General features: G+C 37.9%; 1 protein-coding gene across 12 annotated transcripts in view; it reads right to left on the bottom strand.

The window, feature by feature from the left end:
• The window catches only part of LOC309835493 (uncharacterized protein), a 126009-nt gene that overhangs the window by 79482 nt on the left and 24992 nt on the right, over window positions 1–21535 (bottom strand). For 5 of the 12 annotated variants that reach the window (XM_082674993.1, XM_082674991.1, XM_082674988.1 and 2 more), the window contains 2 exons: window positions 17382–17668; window positions 2050–2289 (listed from right to left, as the gene is read on the bottom strand). The exons of 1 other annotated variant lie outside the window; for it this stretch is intronic. In XM_082674993.1, coding sequence (XP_082531119.1) covers window positions 17407–17668 — 262 coding nt within the window. In that variant the 3' untranslated portion in view covers window positions 2050–2289; window positions 17382–17406. Of the gene's footprint in view, window positions 1–2049; window positions 2290–17381; window positions 17719–18034; window positions 18302–21535 lie in introns of those variants that run through there. 6 more of the 12 variants (XR_014298006.1, XR_014298007.1, XM_082674994.1 and 3 more) reach the window with 5 other exon arrangements.

Below are 21535 nucleotides of genomic sequence, written 5' to 3'. Positions count from 1 at the left end.
TTTTTTTAATGATGATTTTTGTGTTGATGATGTGAGTGTGGAATTAGTAAGAATCAGGAAGCAAGCATCCGTTTCCACCAAGGACTTGGGAGCAAATGAAACCATAAAATACTCCCCGCTCTTGGAAACCCTTTTGGAGCAGTAATCAGAGAAGGGTAAAGGCAAAGCCTCAGGGCAGAGGTGTTCAGAGCAAAGGGATAGGAGGAGAACAAAAGGAGAGTGGATATGTTTAGAGCTGTCATTTTGAAATTTACCTGCTTCTGATTCAGTGCTGCTTTGCTGCTGTGTTGGTCCAGTGGAAATCCTCAAAGCAGGAGCAGCCGTATTTTAAAATAATAACGTTAGAGCAAGTGACTTTAATCCAGGTCTCTTTAGCTCAAAAGCACAGAGGAGAGTGTGAGGAAAGAGTGAGGCCACAAGGAATTGTTCACTGGGTACCTTTTCCCCAAACCTCACTAACTGGGAGAAACTGACCACTGGATTATGTGCCTTGAAGGAAAACAAAAATGTTGAAAGCAAAGAGTGTGGAGCTTGTTTAGAAAGCAAGCTCTATCCTTTGGTCACCTGCTGATGATAATAGCATTGGCTGAGACCTGACCATTTACAACGAAGGCACTTCTGTAGGTAACAAGTTCCAAGAGGGCCCGAACTGAGTATGTCTGTTTCAGCATTTAGCATGGTCTAGCATCTGAGAGGCCGGTACATTATTGGCATATAGTAGACTTAAAAATGAACATTTGTGGATTGTCTGAATGAGTGGATGTGTGTGATTCACATCCTATTTGCAGGTCCTATGCCCTACAGTGGATTTTCAGTGTCAGGTTGTGAAAGTATTTATGACGGGGATTGGCATTGTTCCCTATCTAATGGATAAAGATTACACATGAAAGGACTTTACATTGACATCCCAAAAGCCTCATAGGAATTACTTAACAAAAAAATAAAATTGGATTCTGTATAATTTCTGATTTGTAAGCTGGCCAGAACACTGGTATTTCAGCCAGTCCTCTGGTAGTTCCGATGACGTCCCCATGATCACCCAGGCATAATCAGAATGGCTTTAGGATTTGGGAGCCAAAATGTTCCTCAGTATTTACGGCATTGCTAGTCCATTTAAGAAAATGGACTATTGAAAAAATAGCTTCAGACACAATATGGCATTATATGATTTAGCATGAAATCTGAGAAATATAGAGGTTATCGGAAGCCTGCAATGGTAACGTTCCCTCTGCTATTGAAATTATTGTCTTTAAACAAAGATTCTACATCAGTAATGCTATATATGTATATTTTTTTATGATATTCAGGTTAATTTCCTATTCTCTCTAAGGAAGTAATTGGTTGGTTGGTATGAGAGATGGTGTGGCTTCCAAAGGTGAAAAGTATTATTTTGTTGTAATTTCCGGCTACCTAAGGATGGGAGAGGCCCAGGACACTGCAGTCAGTATATTATGTGGAGCAGGTTATATTGTGGTTTATTTATGAACTTTTACATGTTTATTTTCTGTGCAATTTTGTGTGCTACTTTTTGAGTTTTGGTAGATAAGTGTTTTGTAACTTTGGAATACTTGGAGTTTTTTTTTTTATATATATATGTATAACATATATATATATATATATATATATATATATTTTAATGTAGTAGTTAAAGCCGTGGAGAGTGTACTAGTCTACCTAGGTTCAAATTCTGGTTTTACCCTATGACTTCCCTGTGGCTTCCTCTGCTCACCTATTAAAAAGGAGGATAATAAGACTGCTGTGGTGAGTTATATACTAAGTGCTATTTAAGCATTTGCTATAATGATCATGTATACTCGAAGGCAAGGAACTTGCCCCTTGATCGTCTCTGTATTCCTAGTGCTTAAGAATTCCTAGTGCTTTCCTAGTGCATTGTCTTAGGATAGAGATAGCTCAGTATAGTTCTTCTCACTATAAAGTACTGTTACGTTGAAAGTCTTTGCTTGTGTACTAATAATCTGTGACATATCTGCTGAGGACAAGGAAAGGAATAGTTTTAAAACTGCAATGGATAACAAAAGATTGTATGACGTAATGCCTTTATTATGTAATTATAAAACTAACAAATGATCATGGTAGAAAATTTGAAAAACTCCTAAACAAAAGAGAGATCAACAACATTTGGAGTAACTTTCAGAGTGTAGAGCTGTCCATGAATATTAGTGCTTTCATATTTTCCAGGACTTTAAGTAGACTCTGCTTCTTAAGAGTCTATTCATGATATTTTACTTTAATGATGTTTTCATCATGGGGACACACACACACAGAAATCTGTTAAAAAAAAAGAAAGACAGGTAAATCACTGATGTTTCAGATGGCCGCATGAAATAAAGTGAGAAAGGTCAACAAGCTGAAAGAATGTGGAGTAGCATCTCCTTAATTGCTTACATAATTCTGATAATTACCTCTTTGTGGATAAAGTAATTAATGGGGAATCTAATTCAACAAAAAGATATGAACTGCAAGCCTTCTCGAAGCCAAGTATTTCTTTCCACAAAAGGTTACTTTCCTCGGCCGTGCTTCCTTATTACCTGACAGGGAAAGAGTATTGTATGGCAAAGGATCTTCCTGAAGGAGGATGCTTCCCACACTGATTGTCATAAGTGACTTCGGGATTACTGTTGCTGTATTACCAACATCTTAAACTAGGATATTTTTGACAAATGCGGTCCTTAGTTAATTTTTAGAGCTACAAACTGTCAGATGGCTCTGAAATAACAATTGTCTGGCTATTCTTCAGGGTGATCACAATATGGAAATGACCTTGAGGTATCACTAAAAAGCAGGAAGGTGTGAGTCTTCCTTTGGTTCCACAGTGAAATGCGAGTTGGAGTTGGAGTTGGAAAAGAGGCCCACAACCAAGTGATAGAGAAGGAACTGTGAGGTCATCAGTGAAAAACCAGGTTTAAGTTAAGGTGAAGAGGCATGAGGAAATGGTCAACTGTTACAGTATTACAAAGATCATCAAGAAGCATATCCATGAATGTGGTTTGTATTGCAATCTGCTGAAAAAGAGACAAATATCCTGGCCTGGCCTTCATGGAGATTGTATTTTATTGATTCTGATAATAGATTATTGTTGAAAAGGGCCTCCTATAAATTATAACCATGCAAAGGCAACAAGATAATTCTTTTTCTTTATGTATGTGTTTCTCATTCCTACTCACTTCTCTCTTAGGGGAGGAGAAAATCACAAAAAGCAAAAATGTCAATTCTCAGCTATTCATTTTCAAAATAATTTTTTTTCCAAATTCCAGTGGACGCAATAGGTTAACTGTTAAGATTTGTAAGCCTCAAAAAGCTAGATTTTTACAAAGTGTAGCCAAATTTTATTCTATAAATAATAGCTTTGCAAAGAATATATGGTGATGCAAAGTTGGAAAAAGCTGGTTTTCCTTCCGTGAATGGCTTCACTGTGTTGGGAGAAGAGGCACAGAAGAAATCAAAGAAATTAAACATGGGGTGAGTTTTCCTTATAGAGAACTCTAGTGCTTTAAAATAGACTAGATAATCCTAGGGATAATCTGAGGGTAGAACAGACCGATGCCTCATTTCCAATCTGGTACCCTGGAAGAAAACAGTGTATTTTCTTTAAGGTCTTGAGAGGTTTTTCTTCTGCTTTGTTTTGGTTTTGGTTCATTTTGTAATCAACCTTATTAAGGTATCATTTACATACATAAAATGCAGAAATTTTTAGTCAACGGCTCAGTGACTTTTAATTAATGTATACATTTGTATAACTACCACCCCCATAAAGATAGATAACAATTCTAAAACCCTAGAAAGTTTCCTCCTAGGCTTTTGCAAAAGTATCCCCATCTCCTACCCCAAGGCAACCACAGATCTGTTTTTTATCTTTAGAGATGACTTTTGCCCAGTTTAGAATTTCATGTAAGTTGAATAATACAGTAGGTGCCCTTCTGATCTGGCTTCACTTGCTCAGCATATGATTTTTGAGATTCATTCATGTTGGGATGTTTTAAACCAGGACTTTAGCCTGGGTGGCTGATGTTGTCTGAAGGCACCTATAGGTACAGCTGAGTCTCTGGCATTGTCACTGTCTGTTCTTGGCTCAGTATTTTCAACTTTATAAGAAGCACAAGGTTGAAGTAAGGAAGATCATTGTCAGTATAATGGATGTGAAGTGGGTTCTGTTATATAATATTCTCAGCATAAATTGATCTGCTTGGAATCATTGTGTTGATAATGGACAAGGATACTCCTCCTCCAAAAACCTTGATACTATAAAACTTCTAAAGGACGCTGTCCTAGGACTCTTTTAATTTTCATGTTTTGGGAAACATTTCTGGAGAATTCAAATGCTCGCAACCTGAAAGAAACAATTATTCACCTGAAAGCTGACTCTGCTAAAGTTGAGTTGTCTGACCTTTACATGCTGATAGAACCCAAATAGCCTTGCAAAACAATGCTCTCTTGTTGGATATAAGCATATAGATTGTTTAAGATGGACGTGTATATGCAGTAAAGTGAAAAAGCAAAGAATCTTTGAGTTTCCCTTGCTGGGTTTTTTTATTTTTTCATTTAAGTTTCTATAGCATATGCTAATAATTCAGGGAAACCTCAGGTTAGTTTTAGGTCCACTCTACGTACTCCATATCCACCATTTTTCTACCTTCCTTCTTTTCTTCCATCTTTCCTTTCTAACTTCTTATAATCCATTATACTTAATCTTGCATTTGCTGAGGTGGCAATTACTGTAGGAAAATACTGTGAAATTTTGCTGTTCAGAATGCATGTTGACCAAATTCTATATTGAGAAAAGGTCTGAATTTACCCAGAGTAACCCTTTCTCAGCGTCTTTGAATAAAGGGCATAGAAACTGGGCTATATATAATATCCTGACAGGTATGTAGAACTCATAGCAATTGCCCTAAAGAGCTTACCTAGCGTAGATGCATATGAATGCATTTAATAATTGCTTTATTGGCAGCAGTGCCAACATACACAGTCTGTTTGGTTTTATATCATTCTCATTACCTGCTGTTTACCACTGTATACATTGCTAATGGTGTGGTTTCTATGGCTTGTGAATTTCACGGCCAAATAATATGTAATTTATTGCACACTTTAGTGTAGAAGATGGAGACTCCATAACTTTTCGTGTGCTCTTTGCCCCTTTAGAATGTATTACACTGAGATCAGGCAATGTAATAAATTTATTTGAAATGTGCATGATAGCTAAACATCAATTAGGACTGATGGGCAATATTTCTGCTTCCAGCAACATAACAGTTTTTAAAGACTAAGCCATTGAACGTGGAGTCACTGAACATGGGACTCAGTTCACTGGGATCCTTCTTAGAAAACTAAAGGAAAACTTGAATTGGATTTGTGTGGCTTATTCAAGTAGTAACTAATCACCTACATCTTGGTGAACTTAATTTGTCACAATTGTTTGGTATTTTATTAACTCTCTTCCCCTTCTTCCCCGACTCTCACAAGAACGGATCATGAGTATCTTAAAACATACTAAGTCGTCTTCCATCCCTGTTAATCTAACTACAAAAGCACACTTTTCTTATCCAATGTAACTTACTGTCTTTTAGAGTGGCTGGGGTTTTAGTTCTCTACAAAATTAAAACCAGCAAAGAGAAACATTTTCAAGAAGCCACCACATTGTAGCGCTTTAGAAAGAAGACTTTAGAATTAAGGGCAAATATATCATTTTATAGCTAAAGCACCTGAGGCCTAAAGTAGGCAGGTAACCATCGAGGTCAGGGAAAGGGATTGAAGATAAGGTTTCCAGAAAGAGTCTAGAGGGACTCAATCTGAGCAGGTCAAAAACTGAAAGGAGGCCACAAATGTTCTGGGAAGGCTGGCATCTGGCCTCAAGTGTGGGATTCAGACAGGGAGCGGACCCGGGGGGAACTGAGCTTCTGCAGTAGGCAGAGAAGTCCACCTCCTCTCAGGAAATTACCACTGACATCAGGGAGTTGAGGGGAAAGAACAGAATTCCAGTCCACCTGAGAAAGCAGGCCAGTCTGATTAACTCAGAATTTAGGCTTATTTCAGATACTTCTTGAGAAAGAAGTTGGACAAGAGCAAGTCCCACGCAGCCTCTTTTAAATCCATGCCCAGTATTTTCTGGTGGAGCTGCTTAAACCCTCCAAGTGACTCCAGTATTTTAATTTCACTCTGTATTTAATTTCGACAGTTCTGTGATTGATTATTTAATGGGCAAATAAGTAGGGTCACAAAAGAGTGTGAATGTATTTTACAGGATGAGGATGGGCGGAGTGGAGCAGATAGTTGTAGTTTCTGTTGTCTTTCAGTTGGTCCATTGGATATCAGAGGTGAATTTATAAAACTATACTTCCCTTTACACTTAGTGTTTTGTTTTGTTTTGTTTTACTTGAAGTATAGTTGATTGACAATGTTGTGTTTCAGGTGTACAGCCAAGTGATTCCGATATATGTATTTCTTCTTCAGATCCTTTTCCATTATAGGTTATTACAAGGTATTGAATATAGTTGCCTGTGCTACACAGTCCTTTTTATAGGACACCAATAAAAAGGGATCTTGGTAAAGAAGAACGTCTATTAGAAATGGAGAGGAATTCGCAAGGAAATTAGTGCCTGACACCACGCCCTTCTCTCTGCATGTTTAGAAGCTAGTTTCTAATTTTATTTTCGTAGGAGCTGTCCCTGTGATGAATTCTCTTTTACCTCCACACCATTTATCACATGGACATATTGTGAAGTTTGTGTGAGAGAAAGCAAGTATTAGAATTTGTCTTGCAAGGAGCTATAAACACTTTCTGGAACAATCTAGGGTAGAAGGAAAAGGAAAGGAAGGTGGAAACAAAGGAGGAAGACAGCTAATGATGCTGGAGTCTCTCGCTGGGATTTGTGGTATCTCTTTTTGAAACTAAGTACAGAAAGTCAGAACTTGACTGATTGTTTCCTGATCACGGTTTGTTTTCAGTTCTGCTTTTTTCTTGCTCTCTCATCAGTTATTCCAGCCATTGCTATGTCATTTTCAGTTTCAGTAAGCATGCCTGTCTTGTTTCCATTTGCATTATTCATGCAAACGTTGATTGAACTGATGACCCCGAGTTATCAAGGAAACATTAGATACACCAGTAGATACATTTCTTAATTTTAGAAAAAAATTACCGAGTGAAGGTTAAAATAACTCCTCTTAAATTTGTCATTTTAAAGAAACTTCTCCTAACATACAATACCTCATTGCCTAACAATGCCAGATAAATGAAGAATTCCTATGTATTCATGAATGCAGGCTAGTCTGTATATTTTTTGGCAGGTATGACCGTTACCGAGGGTAACGGCCTGGTTTGCCGGCCATGTCCTGTCTCCTAGATAGTTGTAGTTTCTGTTGTCTTTCAGTTGGTCCATTGGATGTCAGAGGTGAATTTATAAAACTATACTTCCCTTTACACTTAGTTTTTTGTTTTGTTTTGTTTTACTTGAAGTATAGTTGATTGACAATGTTGTGTTTCAGGTGTACAGCCAAGTGATTCCGATATATGTATTTCTTCTTCAGATCCTTTTCCATTATAGGTTATTACAAGGTATTGAATATAGTTGCCTGTGCTATACAGTAGGACCTCGTAGTCTATCTACTTTATATATAGTATACACTTACTTTGTGTGATCCACGCTGGTCAGACCACATGATTATTTTCACTTCTGATATAATTTTTTCAGGTCCAACCTCAAATCTTTGATAAGAAGATATTTTTTAGCATGTGTGTGCTCTAAATCCAACAGTAGTTAGCAGAGATATGGTTTTGCACTAGGTAATCTTCGCTTTTTTGTTCTTGGCCAACCAACTGAAAATTAGCTTTTATTTTCTGGTTGGTTTGCTAGATGTTTATGACTATAATAAAAGTCTTAAATTTTGTCTCATATCTTAAAACACAATCTGAATTAGCAATGGGTATTGTGCTATACATAGGCGCTGTGATATAAATATTGTATAAGTGAGATGTAATGCTTGGTGTACATAAGGGTTCAATAGTCCACTGTGAGAGTGCAGCCTTTTGAACAACCTCAGTGATAAGTGGGAACCACTTGTCCAAGACTTTTATTTAAGATGCAATACTCATTTCTATCCCCTTCAATACATTTTAAGTACCCCAAGCTAGAATAATGGGGCTAGAGGTGCAAGAAGAATATTATACCAAACAGGGGCAATATAAAAAAACATTACAATCAAATTTTTCTTATTAAAAATATAAGTCAAAAACCTAAATACAATATTATTCCACAGACTTTTAAGGTATATTAAAAAACATTGTGATAGGATGTTTCAAAAATTATGGTACAATCCCCTTCTGACACCCTCATTCCTGAGTCACCACTTCAGCAGGACTGGGCTTTGGCATACTCAACCCACATGATGAGACAATAGCAAAAGAGCTTGATAGCTCAGTTGCCGAGGACTAGCCCACTAGCCGAGGACTAGCCCACTAGGTTCTGAAGAGAAGTGGACCAGGTGCTCCCACTGTCCAAACCAACCACCGAACCTGTGAGTGAGGCTGTCTCAGACCAGCTCTCACTCAGCTGATCCATCAGTTGACTAAAACTGCATGAAGGAGCCCAGATAAAACCAAAAGTAAAACACTACCCAGATGAATCCAGTCCCAAATGGCCAAGTAATTGCTATTTTAAGCCACTAAGTTTTTTGTTGTTTTTTTGTTTTTATATCTTTATTGGAGTATAATTTCTTTACAATGGTTTGTTAGTTTCTGCTTTATAACAAAGTGAATCAGTTATATACATATACATATGTTCCCATATCTCTTCCCTCTTGTGTCTCCCTCCCTCCCACCCTCCCTATCCCACCCCTCTAGGTGGTCACAAAGCACCAAGCTGATCTCCCTAAGCCACTCAGTTTTGAGGTGGTTTGTAATACAGCAAAAGATAATCTATACTATAATACGATTTGGTCAAGTGGGTTTATCCTTGAGAATGCAAGGTTGGTTCAGTATCAGCCAATCAATTCATGTGATTCACTGTATTAGTTAAATAAAAGGAGAAAATCATATCATCATTCTTTTTAGATAGAAGAGATAAAAAGCATCCCATGAGGTTCAAAATCTATTGGGTAGGGTAAATTTTATAAAACTAGATCCAAATAATAACTATCTTTCCTTGATAAAGGCTATATACCAAAAATACATGGCACATGTATACACTAACAAAAATTATTATACTACTAATTTTTTTAAAAAATTAGCATTTCCTTTAAGGAGAGAATTGAGATGAAGATTTCTAACATTACTGGTCTATTGGAACCGACCTTTTTGGAGCTGTGTATTGAGAGAAATAGAAAGAGAGAAGGTTTAGAAGAATATAGATAAAAATGTCATATTTAGAGATTGTTTTGATTATGTATTTCATTGGAAACACAGGAAAATCAATAAACTATTAAATCTAAGAAAAGAGCTCAACATAGGGGCTGGAAAAAAATTAATACACCAAAATCAATTGTGTTCCTCCATAGCATCAATATCTAGATACAATACAAGATGAATTTACCACAGTAACAAAACCTATAGAGAGTATGGGGTTTCACCTAATAAATTATGCAGAAAATCTTCATAATGAAAACTTTATTAGAGGACACATGAGTAAAAGAAATTTGTATCACAGGTATGGATGAGATGACTTACTATAATAATATAAATGTCCTTATATTAATCTATAAAATTAAATGCAACTGTAATAAAAGGCCAAGCTCTTTTTTTTTTTTTTTTTGAGGGACAGCATAAAAAAGTGATTCTAAAATGTATCTGGGGGACTTCCCTGGTGACGCAGTGGTTGAGAATCCGCCTGCCAATGGAGGGAACATGGGTTCAATCCCTGGTCCAGGAAGATCCCACATGCCACGGAGCAACTAAGCTGGTGCACCACAACTGCTGAGCCTGCACTCTAGAGCCCACGAGCCACAACTACTGAAGCCCATGAGCCTGGAGCCTGTGCTCTGCAACAAGGGAAGACACTGCAATGACAAGCCTGTGCACCACAACAAAGAGTAGCCTCCTGCCCCACCCCTCGCTGCAACTAGACAAAGCTCACACGCAGCAATGAAGACCCAATGCAGCCAAAAAAAAAAGAAAAAAGAAAAAAAAAAGAGCAGATTGCTCTATCTCCTATAAAAAAAATAAAATAAAATAAAGTAAAATAAAATGTATCTGGAAGAATAAAGTTCTCCATACAGCTAAGGTAGTTTTGAAAAATAAGCTCAAAATGGAGAATGTCCCCTACACATTAAGATATATTGGGAAGTCATGACAGATAAGAACTGTGTGATGCCCTTGGAAGAAACAGCAAATAAGAAAACAAATCAAACAGGTGGCCTAGAAATAGAGCTATATACAGATAGAAAGTTGGCACATGAAAGAGATGGAATCATAGTCCAATGGAGGAAGTTGAATTACAGCTTTTGGGGAAACAGTCTCATTTTCAAAAGAGAGATGAGACTGGATCTTAACCTAGTGATATCACTTATGTTGTACCCAGTCCTATATAGCTCACCTAATCTTCACAAAAAAATCCACAAGGCATAAACTATTATCCTCATTTTACAGGTGGAAAAACAGGTATGAGAGATAAAATGACTAGCCTAAGAAGTACATGGTGGAGCTGGAACTTAAACCCCACAGAAATCATTCTATTAACCATTATGTTATATAATTCCACCTAATGTACAAAACTAAAATACAATAGTTTTAATATTTAAATGTGAAAAATAAAATCTAGAGAGAATAAAAGAAATTGCAAGGTAATATATTTGTGATTTCACGGTAAGAGATGAAATAGATCTTTGAAAAATAAAGAAGCATACATTGTATGAAGCAAAAGTGATGAGTTTAACTATATTAAAATTATAAATTTATTAATATAAAAAATCTGATTTAAAAAAATAGGCAGAAGAGCTGAATTGACATTTTTCCAAAGAAAACATACAGATGGCCAACAGGCACATGAAAAGATGCTCAACATCACTAGCCATCAGGGAAATGCAAATCAAAACCACAATGAGAGATCACCTCACACATGTCAGAATGGCTATCATAAAAAAGAACAAAACTAACAAGCCTTGGCGAGGATGTGGAGAAAAGGGAACCCTGGTACACTGTTGGTGGGAATGTTAACTGATGTAGCCACTAGAGGGGTGGGATAGGGAGAGTGGAAGGGAGACATAAGAGGAAGAAAATATGGGGACATATGTATATGTATAGCTGACTCACTTTGTTATAAAGCAGATACTAACACACCATTGTAAAGCAACTATACTCCAATAAAGATGTTAATAAAAACAAAAACAAAACAGAACAACCATATAATCCAGTAATTCCACTCCTGGGTATATATCTGAAGAAAACAGAAACACTGATTTGAAAAGATGCATGCACTCACATCCAGTGTTTATAACAGCATTGTTTACAATAGCCAAGATATGGAAGCAACCTAAGTGTCCATCAACAGATGAATGAACAAAGAATACGTGCCATATGTACACAATGGAACACTGCTCAGCCATAAAAAATGATTAAATTGTGCCATTTACAACAACATAGATGGCCCTGGAGGGTATTATGCTTAGTGAAATAAGTCAGACAAAGACAAATACTGTAATGATATCACTTATAAATAGAATCTAAAAAATAAGACGAATGAATACAACAAAACAGAAAGAGATTCACAGATATAGAAAACAATTTAGTGGTTACCAGTGGGGAGAGGGAAGCGAGAGGGGCAAGATACAGATTGGGAATTAGGAAGTGCAGACAACTATGTATAAAATAAATGAGATACAAGGATATATTGTAGGGCATGGGGAATATAGCCAATATTTTATAATAACTTTCAATGGAGCATAATCTATAAAAATATTGAATCACCATGTTGTACACCTGAAATTAACATAATATTGTAAATCAATTATACTTTAATAAAAAATTAGAATTTTATGTACAATAAAGGATACCAAAGTCAGACTGAAAAACAGTTGATGGGTAGAAGACATATACATTATCTAAAACCCAACAAAGGACTCAACATCTGAATACAAAAACTTCTACATCTCTAAAGACACACAATACTCAATAGAAAAATGAGCGAAGGTCATGATAGGCAATTCATAGAATGGAAAACATGAATAGCAAGAAAGTATATGAAGACCTAACTTTTCTACAATCAGAGCAATGCAGAATTAAAACACCTTACTTCATATGAATCCACACATGCCAAATTTCCAGAAGTTAAAATGCAAATTATGCTGTGGAGCAACTACGCCTGTGCACCACAGCTACTGAGCCTGCGCTCTAGAGCCTGGGAGCCACAGCTACTGAGCCCGCGTGCCTAGAGCCTGTGCTCCGCAACAAGAGAAGCCACTGCAATGAGAAGCCTGCGCACCGCAACGAAGAGTAGACCCCGCTCGCTGCAACTAGAGAGAGCCTGAGTGTAGCAACGAAGACCCAATGCAGCCAAAAATAAATTAATTTTTAAAAATGCAGATTAACAGCGTGTGGTGACAAAGAATATGGCAAGAGAGAAATTCCAAGTATTGCTGGTGAGGGGAAAATGGTACAGCTATTCTGGGGAGGAATCTGTGAAATAAGGCATATATATGACTTCTACCTCAGCCATTCCACAGCTGCACTGTTACTCTGCACTGTTACTCAAGGGGACATGTGGAAAGAGTGTATTAATGCCTATGGTGGACATAAAGTGTTGAAAATAGCCTAAGTATGTATCACCAGGGTAATGGATAAGCAAAATATGGTATTAACATATGGTGGAATATTAGACAGTGGCCAGAAGCAATAATTTCTATGGAGCAACACAGACAAATTTTAAAACAAAAATTTTGTGTAGAAAAAATAAAAGAATAGGATGTGATTTTTAGTCGATACTACTTTTGCAAAAATTAGAAAATACAAAACAATTCGGTATTTCAAATATATACATATGTTTAAAATAACTATGAAAGGTGAGTTGGGAAATTACATATTAAATGGCCCAAATGGTGCTATATAGGGGAAAATAAAGGAAATAAATCTGGCAGAGGAACGTCGGGGCCAAAACCAATCTTTAAAGTATAGAAAATAGAGTGACCATACACACTGATGATAGAGTGACATGAACTGAGGCATATGGTCCCTTTTGAGTAAATGCCTTAAATACAAACTAAAAAAATAATGTCATAAGATTTACAAGCACTATAAAAATATTTAGCATTATTGCAGTAGAAAGTAGAAATATATAACCTTTCAACTTAAATAAAAACAAGACTGATGAAATATCATCTTTGTTCCCATGTCATCCATGCTAAGGAAGAAATAATAAATCAGCTTTTAAGATAGAATTTTTTACATGAGAGATAAAAAAAAAAACAAAAAGAAACCCTAACTGTTTATCCCATGAAGGGAGAAAAAAACAATTTGAAAAGTCAGAGTAGAACTCTCTGAGGACAATATTTAACATCAATTTTTGTAAAACAGAATTTTAAGAAGCTGGTTTTGAATTGTTTATAGAGTTTCTAATTAGCATGCTGAGGAAATACAGGGTCCATCTTAATCCAGAAGCAAATAAACAGTTCTGACTCTTAAAATTCTAGGCTCTAGAGTAGGTACGTGCTGGTGTGCTGGTGTGTGTGTGCACATTTGCTGTGTGTTTTCAATAAACTCAAGAGTACATAAGTGTGTATGTTATTACATTGTAACAATTCTTGAGCAAGTCTATCTGAAGGTCAGTAGCAAACAAGTAGATGCCGCTTGGGTGGCCCCCCAAACTCTCAGGTAATGCGCAGATCTGGCTTGGCAATCATGTTCTGCTTTTAGACATAATGCATTTTTATGTTCTTGTTAGCACTGAAAGACTAACTTGAATATTCTGCAGCTGATGAAATGGACAACAGAGCAGTAACCTAGAGTTTACAAGTATTGGGGGCAGTAAAACTTTAGTTCTAGATTTAACTTGGATTTTAGTCCTAATTTAACTTGGATTTTCTACAACGCATTTTTTTTTTATAAACTGGAGGTATATACCACCATAATCCTAAAAAACCTGTGACTTTGGGCTTCAGGGGTCTAAGCCTTCTCTCTAAGTGACTGAAAGGTACAACTGGATATTAGACCTGTCTAAAAATTGTCCTTTTCTGTCCTCATATACAAGGGTTCAGCTTGATTTTTGGATAGCTGTCATTAAAAAAAAAAAAAAAGTGCAAAGAGCTAATGCCTTTTGCTACAAGACAAAACCATTTCTCCTGGACATGCAGTAATAGGAGGCAATGCCATGTGTTGGAAGCATGCACATATTTTATGATAGATATTAATCTGGAGGTTAACAGCTAGGTGCTCTGGTTGAAGTAGTTTATTTCAAACATACATATAATGTTAACCCACTTTGTAACAAAGCCTTCAACATTTCATATGCAAATTCATTTTTCTTTCTAGTTTAAGCCCAAGGAAATCCCTATAAGTCTTGTCTCCAAAGAGTAAATATAAAGAATTCATAAGATTAAAGAGTTCTTATCAATTGTATAAAAAACTAGAAATGTACTAACTAGACAAAAATGTAGACGTCTAAGAGAATGTCCAACAAATAGAAAAGTAGAGGACTGCACTGAGATTGCAATCCTGAGAAAAATACATTATTTCTAAATGAAAAAGTAAAAGGAGATAGTATAAATTAAAGCCAGAAGAAAAATTTAAAACCTACAAAAATACGAGTCAATACAAAGTTAAAAACCCATGAATTTTACTATATACCCAAAGGCTTCACAAAAGATCTCATGAATATCACAAATTAAAATAAAACAAACAAAAGCCAGAAATATTGTTTTCCCCAAATTGTACGACTACCTGCTTATTGCTTCAGTGGTAAGAAGAAAAATTATCTTCAAATAGTTAAATTATATACCTACTTATATTTTAACTCTTAGGTGGATCTTGTTATATAATATATATGATCTTTAAAGAAAACTTGATTGTTTATTTTGGCATCTCTTAGGAAATTCCTATTTAATTAGATAAATCTCCTTAGATAACTCTTAAATAAAAATAGATGCAAATACAGTATGTTTCATATCATTCATTTTAGACCTCTAAGAGTTGGAAAAGCTCAACCTGGAGAAGAAACTAGTTTTATTGAGGGAAGAAACTACTTTCCAGTTTAGGAGGGATTATCCCATTTCTGTAGAGGAAGCAATCAGGAAGATACAAAAAGAATGATCCTTGCCTAGTGCTAAGGCCAGAACTACTGTGAATATTGTACCAGATCTTGTAAAAACAGCCACTATGCTGGCACTCACAGGCCTGGGTCATGGTGTGTTCAACAATAAAACTTTGTTCCAAAGGATGGAACTCCTTTGGGCCAAAAAGCTTTCACCTGCATTATTCCATTAACCTCACTGTTTTGTTATGGGAAATGTGTTTATTTTTTGAAATGACATTGAAATATAACCTTAAAAGAACACTTTAGGTCTCAACAAGATTCTCTTCTCTTTCAGCCAACACATTACCTTTTAGAAATCAACAGTCTACTTCTTTCTTTAAATCATCACATTTCAAAGCTGTAGCAGCTAATAAATGTTAATATGATTTTTCCAAAACTGCAATCTCCCTAAATTTCTATGCTGTCTTCTTTATCCTGTCTTTTCAAGGTAAAGGTATCTTTCCTGTTTCCTTAGCATTATCAGGATTATGGATTTTGTTCATTGTTAAAGTTCGTTATTTATGGACATAAGTTAATGTAAATGCAAAAATATCTCGTATTATTCACAAGCTGGCTGACTTAAATCACTCGCTCTTAAAACAACTTTACTGCTCTCCAATCTGTTCAAATGCACGGAAATATAAATTCAGGATGATGTGGCTTTTCTGCAATGCTTTCTTTTCAGGCTGCAGTCTACATGACAGCGTTATATTTTATCCTTGCTGCTGTTGTTGTTCAATCTATAAAATCTCTCTTGAAGACCCCCAAAACAGCTTGTAATTTACTTTTACTTTTGGTGACTCACTGTTTTCAAATTGCCATCTCTGACCATATCCCCCTTCCAGGGGAATTTATGCAGACTTTTTTTTTTTTTTCTTCTACATACTGATTTACGCTAACCTGAACAATTTACCACTTCTACATCCATGTAGTAGCTCAAATAAAATGAGTTCCTGTGTTAATCCCACAGTAAACCTCGGTAATTCTCACATCACAGGAGTTGTAAACGTTTGTTAACAGAAAAAGAATGTTTTTCCCAAAATAGCTACATAACTCTTAAGACTACTCAAATTCCTAAATAATCCTTTTTACAAGACTCCCGCCAACTTTATTTTGATACATTACACATGTGGAGCCTATTTTAAAAGGTATTTAACAGTGACTTCATCAAAACAGCTTCCTAGTTGTTCTCATAATGTCTTTTTTCTAAAGTGTTCAAACTGTGTTTAAGCCAACTTGAATAGTGATGAATGTGAGCCGCTATCAAAACGCATAAGCATTCTGCCAAACAGGATGGGCAAAAATGTTCTAGATCTGCTCAATCTGACATTAGAGGTCATGCAACTTGAAAAATGAAATAACTATTTCCAACACTCATTGAGCCCTTCATTTTAAAAATAACTTCAGGGCTATTTCCACACTCTACATTTAATAATACAATTTTTTAAAAAGGATGCTAGGCTCGGTGAAATCAGAAACTGATCTGCCACTTAAAGCTGGTGAGTCTATTCTTAATGGGCCTCTGGTAGATTTGGGATACTGACGGTAGCAGTTTCATTTAAGAACTTCACTAGTAAAAAGAATGACATCCGAAAAGGACTGCTGGGGAAGACAGGGAAGAGAAGACCGGAGTCTCCTGAGAAGAAAAAGAGAAACGATTTAAATAAAGTCGCTAAGGAGGAAGGAGGTGGTGAGAGGCGTAGACAGAAGAGCGAGAAAGAAGATTTAACGAGGAAGTGAAATGGAGCGCAGAGGAAGGCAGAAGCTAATGAGGAAACAAATGGGAAAGGTAGTGTTTTCAAACAGGCATGCACCAGGAAGGGACGAGTTACGGCCTGGAGTAGCCCCAGTGCTTTCAGGTGAAAGAGATGCTCGCAGAGAACAGGGACAAGCAGTTTACTTCCAGGCTTTGGAGCAAACTAAAATTTCCTGCCCCGAGCCTCTCCCAGCCTCGGCCGAGCGCGGAGGCGGCGGCTGGGGAAGGGGCCTAGCCAGGAGCCAGGCCCGGCGTCCCGCTCCTCTGGGCTCCGCGGCCGAGGGAAAGAGGCGAGGATTAAGCGGGGAGAGGTTCCGGCCGCAGCTCGGTGGCACCCCGAAAACGGTCCGGGGCTTCGCGAGCCGTTCCCCCTGCGGCGGGGCGCCCAGCGGCCTTACCTGGGGCGAGGGAGGGAGGCGAGGTCTAGGGCGTCCGCTCGCGCCCGCCGCAGAACCCCTCTGCTGCACTCAGCCCAGGCTTCCAACGGAGGCGCGACCCTGGCTCAGCCGCCGCTTCCCCCTCGGGGTCTTGGCCACCGCCTCCGCCGCCTCCGGGGCTGTTCACACCGTTGGGCCCCGCACGCCGCCGCCGCCTTCTCTCCACCCTAGCGCCGTTGCCGATTCGGCCGCCGCCACCTCCTCCGCCGCAGCCTCGTCTCTCTGGAGCACCTTCCAGCCACCGAACCCTGAGAAACAGAGACTCCAGCCGCGCCGGCAGGAAACTCCCCCGCAACTGCTAGGGGGACGAATTGGTCAGAACACCGGCGGCTTTTCCGCCATTGAGCAGCAGCCGCTCCGCTCCTTCTGCCTATGCAGACTCTTAACCCATAATTGCTTTACTCTTTACCTCTATTTCTGGGTTCTTAAATTAACTCTTACATCAGTGTTCTTCATTACTGAAATTATTTTTTCTTAGGAACTTTTCCTGGAAGTAAGTTCATGCTATTTTTGACAAGAAAACATTTGACTTCTGAAAGAATTCTTACGGAAATGGGTTTATATCCCAAATGCACCACCAAAAATCTTTGTGACCTTGCATAAACGTCCCTTACCATTTCAGGTGCTATCTTTGCTTGACTCCAAAGGGAACTGATTAAAACTATGAGCATCTAGCTGTTATGCACTTTTGTCTCAGTTTGGTCAATGAAACTCTCAAAAATCCATCAGATTTTCATTATTTTTATCATTAGCCTGTTTGTGTAAAATAAGTTACCATTTGTGGAGCCAGTGTTCTCCTTTATTCCGGCATCCAATCATTGTAAATATTTCTCATGGACACATTCTTAGAAGGCCTATGAATAACCTGGCCTCTTACTGATTCTCCCTTTTGGAGTCTTACTAGCCAGACTTCCCCAATAACTTTCAGAGAGAGCTTTCCCCCTTTCCGGGTCTTCTTTTTGACCTCTATACGCCATAGAACTTTCAAAAGTCATCACACCAATACTAATATTACCACATACCCTCCAAAAAGCTCCAAGCTGTCTATGCCTATTCATTAATACTTTATCAAAACTTGTCCAATTGAGTAGTATTAGCACAGATATTTTACACATTTTAGCACAGACATGCTCTGTTTAAGGCTGACAGATCCATTAGGAATTAACTTTCTGGTACATTTTCCTCACAACTGCGTTTCCTCATAACTGAGCCATCAGTTATCACTTGCCTATAGAAAGGCAGATAAGAGAAAAGAAAGCTAAGAGAAAAGATATGTAAATAGACTAGCACAATATTGGACACATAAATATTCAATAAATGATAGCAAGTATTCTTACCCTTATCCTCACATTAGTTTATATGTATTAAAAACTGATTACTGGACTCAACTCTTACTTCCATTTCTCATTAGATCCTCACAGAAACCTTGGAGGAAGCGAGGTTTTATCCCCATTTTACAGGTTGGGAGACTGCAGCCTAGAGGGCTTAAGTACCTTAACTGAAGTCATATAGTCAAGAAATAAGCCTGTATTTGTCACAATCACTTGCCCATGCTTTGACGTGACACCACCACCCATCATTTACCCAGCTTCACCAAGGTACTACTAATTTTTTTACTCTTATTCTCCTCTCTTTGCTTCATACTGCCATTGTCACCAACCCAGTCAAATTCACTTTTAATTTTCCAATGTTAGTGAAGGGAGTAGAAGGTGGAAATTGAGGTTAAAGGAGGAAACTTTAATGTTATTCAAGGATGACTTCATCTTAACTTCCAGCCTTCGTCTACCCATTCTCTGCTCCAGTCACACGCAGAGTATTTGCTATCTCTTCCATAAGTCTTGACTTTTCTTATCTTTATGCCACTTTTCTTTTCTCCATTTGCAATGAATCTCCCTTTCCCTTGGTTCTTCACCATTTCTTTCTCCATACTCTCCATTAAAATTCAAATCTACCTTTAAAGCCCAACTCATATACCAGTTCTGTCCTGCAGTCTCCTGGATCTGCCAAGTCAGAACTAACCACTTGCTCCTCCGTGCTCCTGCAATGACAATGATGTTAGAAGGGTGAGTGATTTTACAGCTCGCTCACCACCTGTGGGAAATATGTCCTATTTGCCCTTCCACATCCTTTCTCCACCCAACTCTATATGGATGGCTTGCATGGCCTATCTTAGTAAGTGTCCTTGCTCTGGCTTCCGTTTGGCTCACCAATGAAGAGTACCAATAGAAGATTGTAGGGAACGAAGGAGGGGAGTGAAGTTAGGGTATTAATTCTTGCCAAATTGCTGGGAGTTGGCTGCATCCCCCAACTAACATATAGTGCTTCTCTGGGGGGCGTCACAGCATCTTTGGGGAGGACTCTCTCTCCAGCAAGGCTTCCTTTCTCTTTCATCTCCTATAAAGTAGCCACACTTTTACTGAACCCAGGGCACTACACTATCTCTTGATTCTCTACATTGGGCTCAATTTATCCTTATTGATGTACCCCTGATTTCCTGCTGAGACCCTGTCTGATGAACTTTGTAATATGCTCTTCTAAGCTGTTAATTTTACAAACCATATTATTACACTTATTAGAAGAACGTCTTCAGGATGTGTCAGTAAGCTCTGATTGATAATAATCGTAAACAGCTAGAATTTATGAAACATAAAGCATGCTTTGGTTACTCTCTTGAGTACACCGTGTGCATTATTCTAAGTAATTAAAATCACTATTAGCTAAGCAAGGCACACAGATGCTAAGAGGTTCCCAGAAGTAACTTGCTCATGGTCACTCCAGTGTCTCAGTAGTGTTTAGGACTCAGATCTGTCCAAAGCCTAAACCTTAAGTTCTAGGTCTAAGCAGTGGCTCTCAAACTTGAGTATGCATCAGCATCACCAAGAGAGCTTGCTGAAACAGGTAGTGGGCCCCACCCCCAGAGTGTCTGAGTCTGTAGGTCTGGAGCAGGGCCCAAGACTTTCATTTCTAAAAATTCCTACATGCAGCTGATGTGCTGGTCTGGATACCAGACTTTGAGAACCACTAGTCCAGGCATTTTAGGTCCAGAATTTCAAGTGTTAGAATAATTTTCTGGTGATAAATGTCCAAAAAAAAAAAAACAGCACTGCATTTTTCTGTTTGTAAGGAGGTAATAAATTCAATCTTAAAGAGTCAGTAATGGGACTAAGTATTTAAGAAAGAAGAGTTATTCTCCAGGAAGATGGGAGGAGATGGACATTCTAAGGACAGGAATGCCCTTTCAGGAAACTTGCAAAGGGAACAGAAAAATAACATAGTAAGATTCTGCTATCCAGTGTTCACAGAACATGAGTGGGATACTCTTGACTGTAAAATGGGAAGCCAACTTTTGCTCACCATATACATACCTTATTCAGTACAAATGTTTATTAAGAATCTCCAAAAGCTAGACACTAGGCATCAGGGCTACACTGATAGAGCAGATAAAGTGCCTGGCCTCACGGAGCTTGTACTTCAGAGGATGTACATCAGCTAGATAGACTGAATGATGGATACTATATTGGGTTCACACTTCGTCTCAAGAAAAAAATATATCCATAGACGTGATCCAGGAGTCAAATGGCAAAAGACCTAGCCTCAAAGTGAGTGTTAATTTCATTAAATGGTAGGTAAAAATTATTTTATATGCTGAGATAGGCTCTGCTTAAAAGACACACTCTTCCTCCAAACGTATTATACAAGCCAGCTTATAAACCTGTGACTTTTTCTAGGAGAAATGTTGCCTTCTTTCCCAAGAAGGGAGCAGTAGGGGTCGGGGTGGAAATAGTTTCATCATCAGAGGCACAGTCTCACTACTACTGCTCAGCTCCAATTCGCAACCTTCTGAATGGTTTCCAGACGAAATAATTTAGCAAAGTGATGAAGAAAAAATGGCCCATTAATCTTAGATGCGTGTTATAACTTAACTCTGGGTTTAGCATAGGAAAAATATTATTTGCATTGATTATAAATATGCTTTATGGCTGCATATATTATTCACTCTGAACATTCTAAAATTATTAGCTGGGTTGACATGATGAACTGCACAAGAGTACTTCTAGATGGCATCTCAATGTCATCTGTTACTCACATCATATAGGTCTAGGAATCAATATGTA

Source organism: Grampus griseus, assembly GCF_964374135.1.
Source record: "Grampus griseus genome assembly, chromosome: 17".
Classification (NCBI taxonomy): Eukaryota; Metazoa; Chordata; class Mammalia; order Artiodactyla; family Delphinidae; genus Grampus; species Grampus griseus.
Note: the sequence above shows the minus strand (reverse complement) of the source record. Positions and strands in the feature narration are given on the sequence as shown.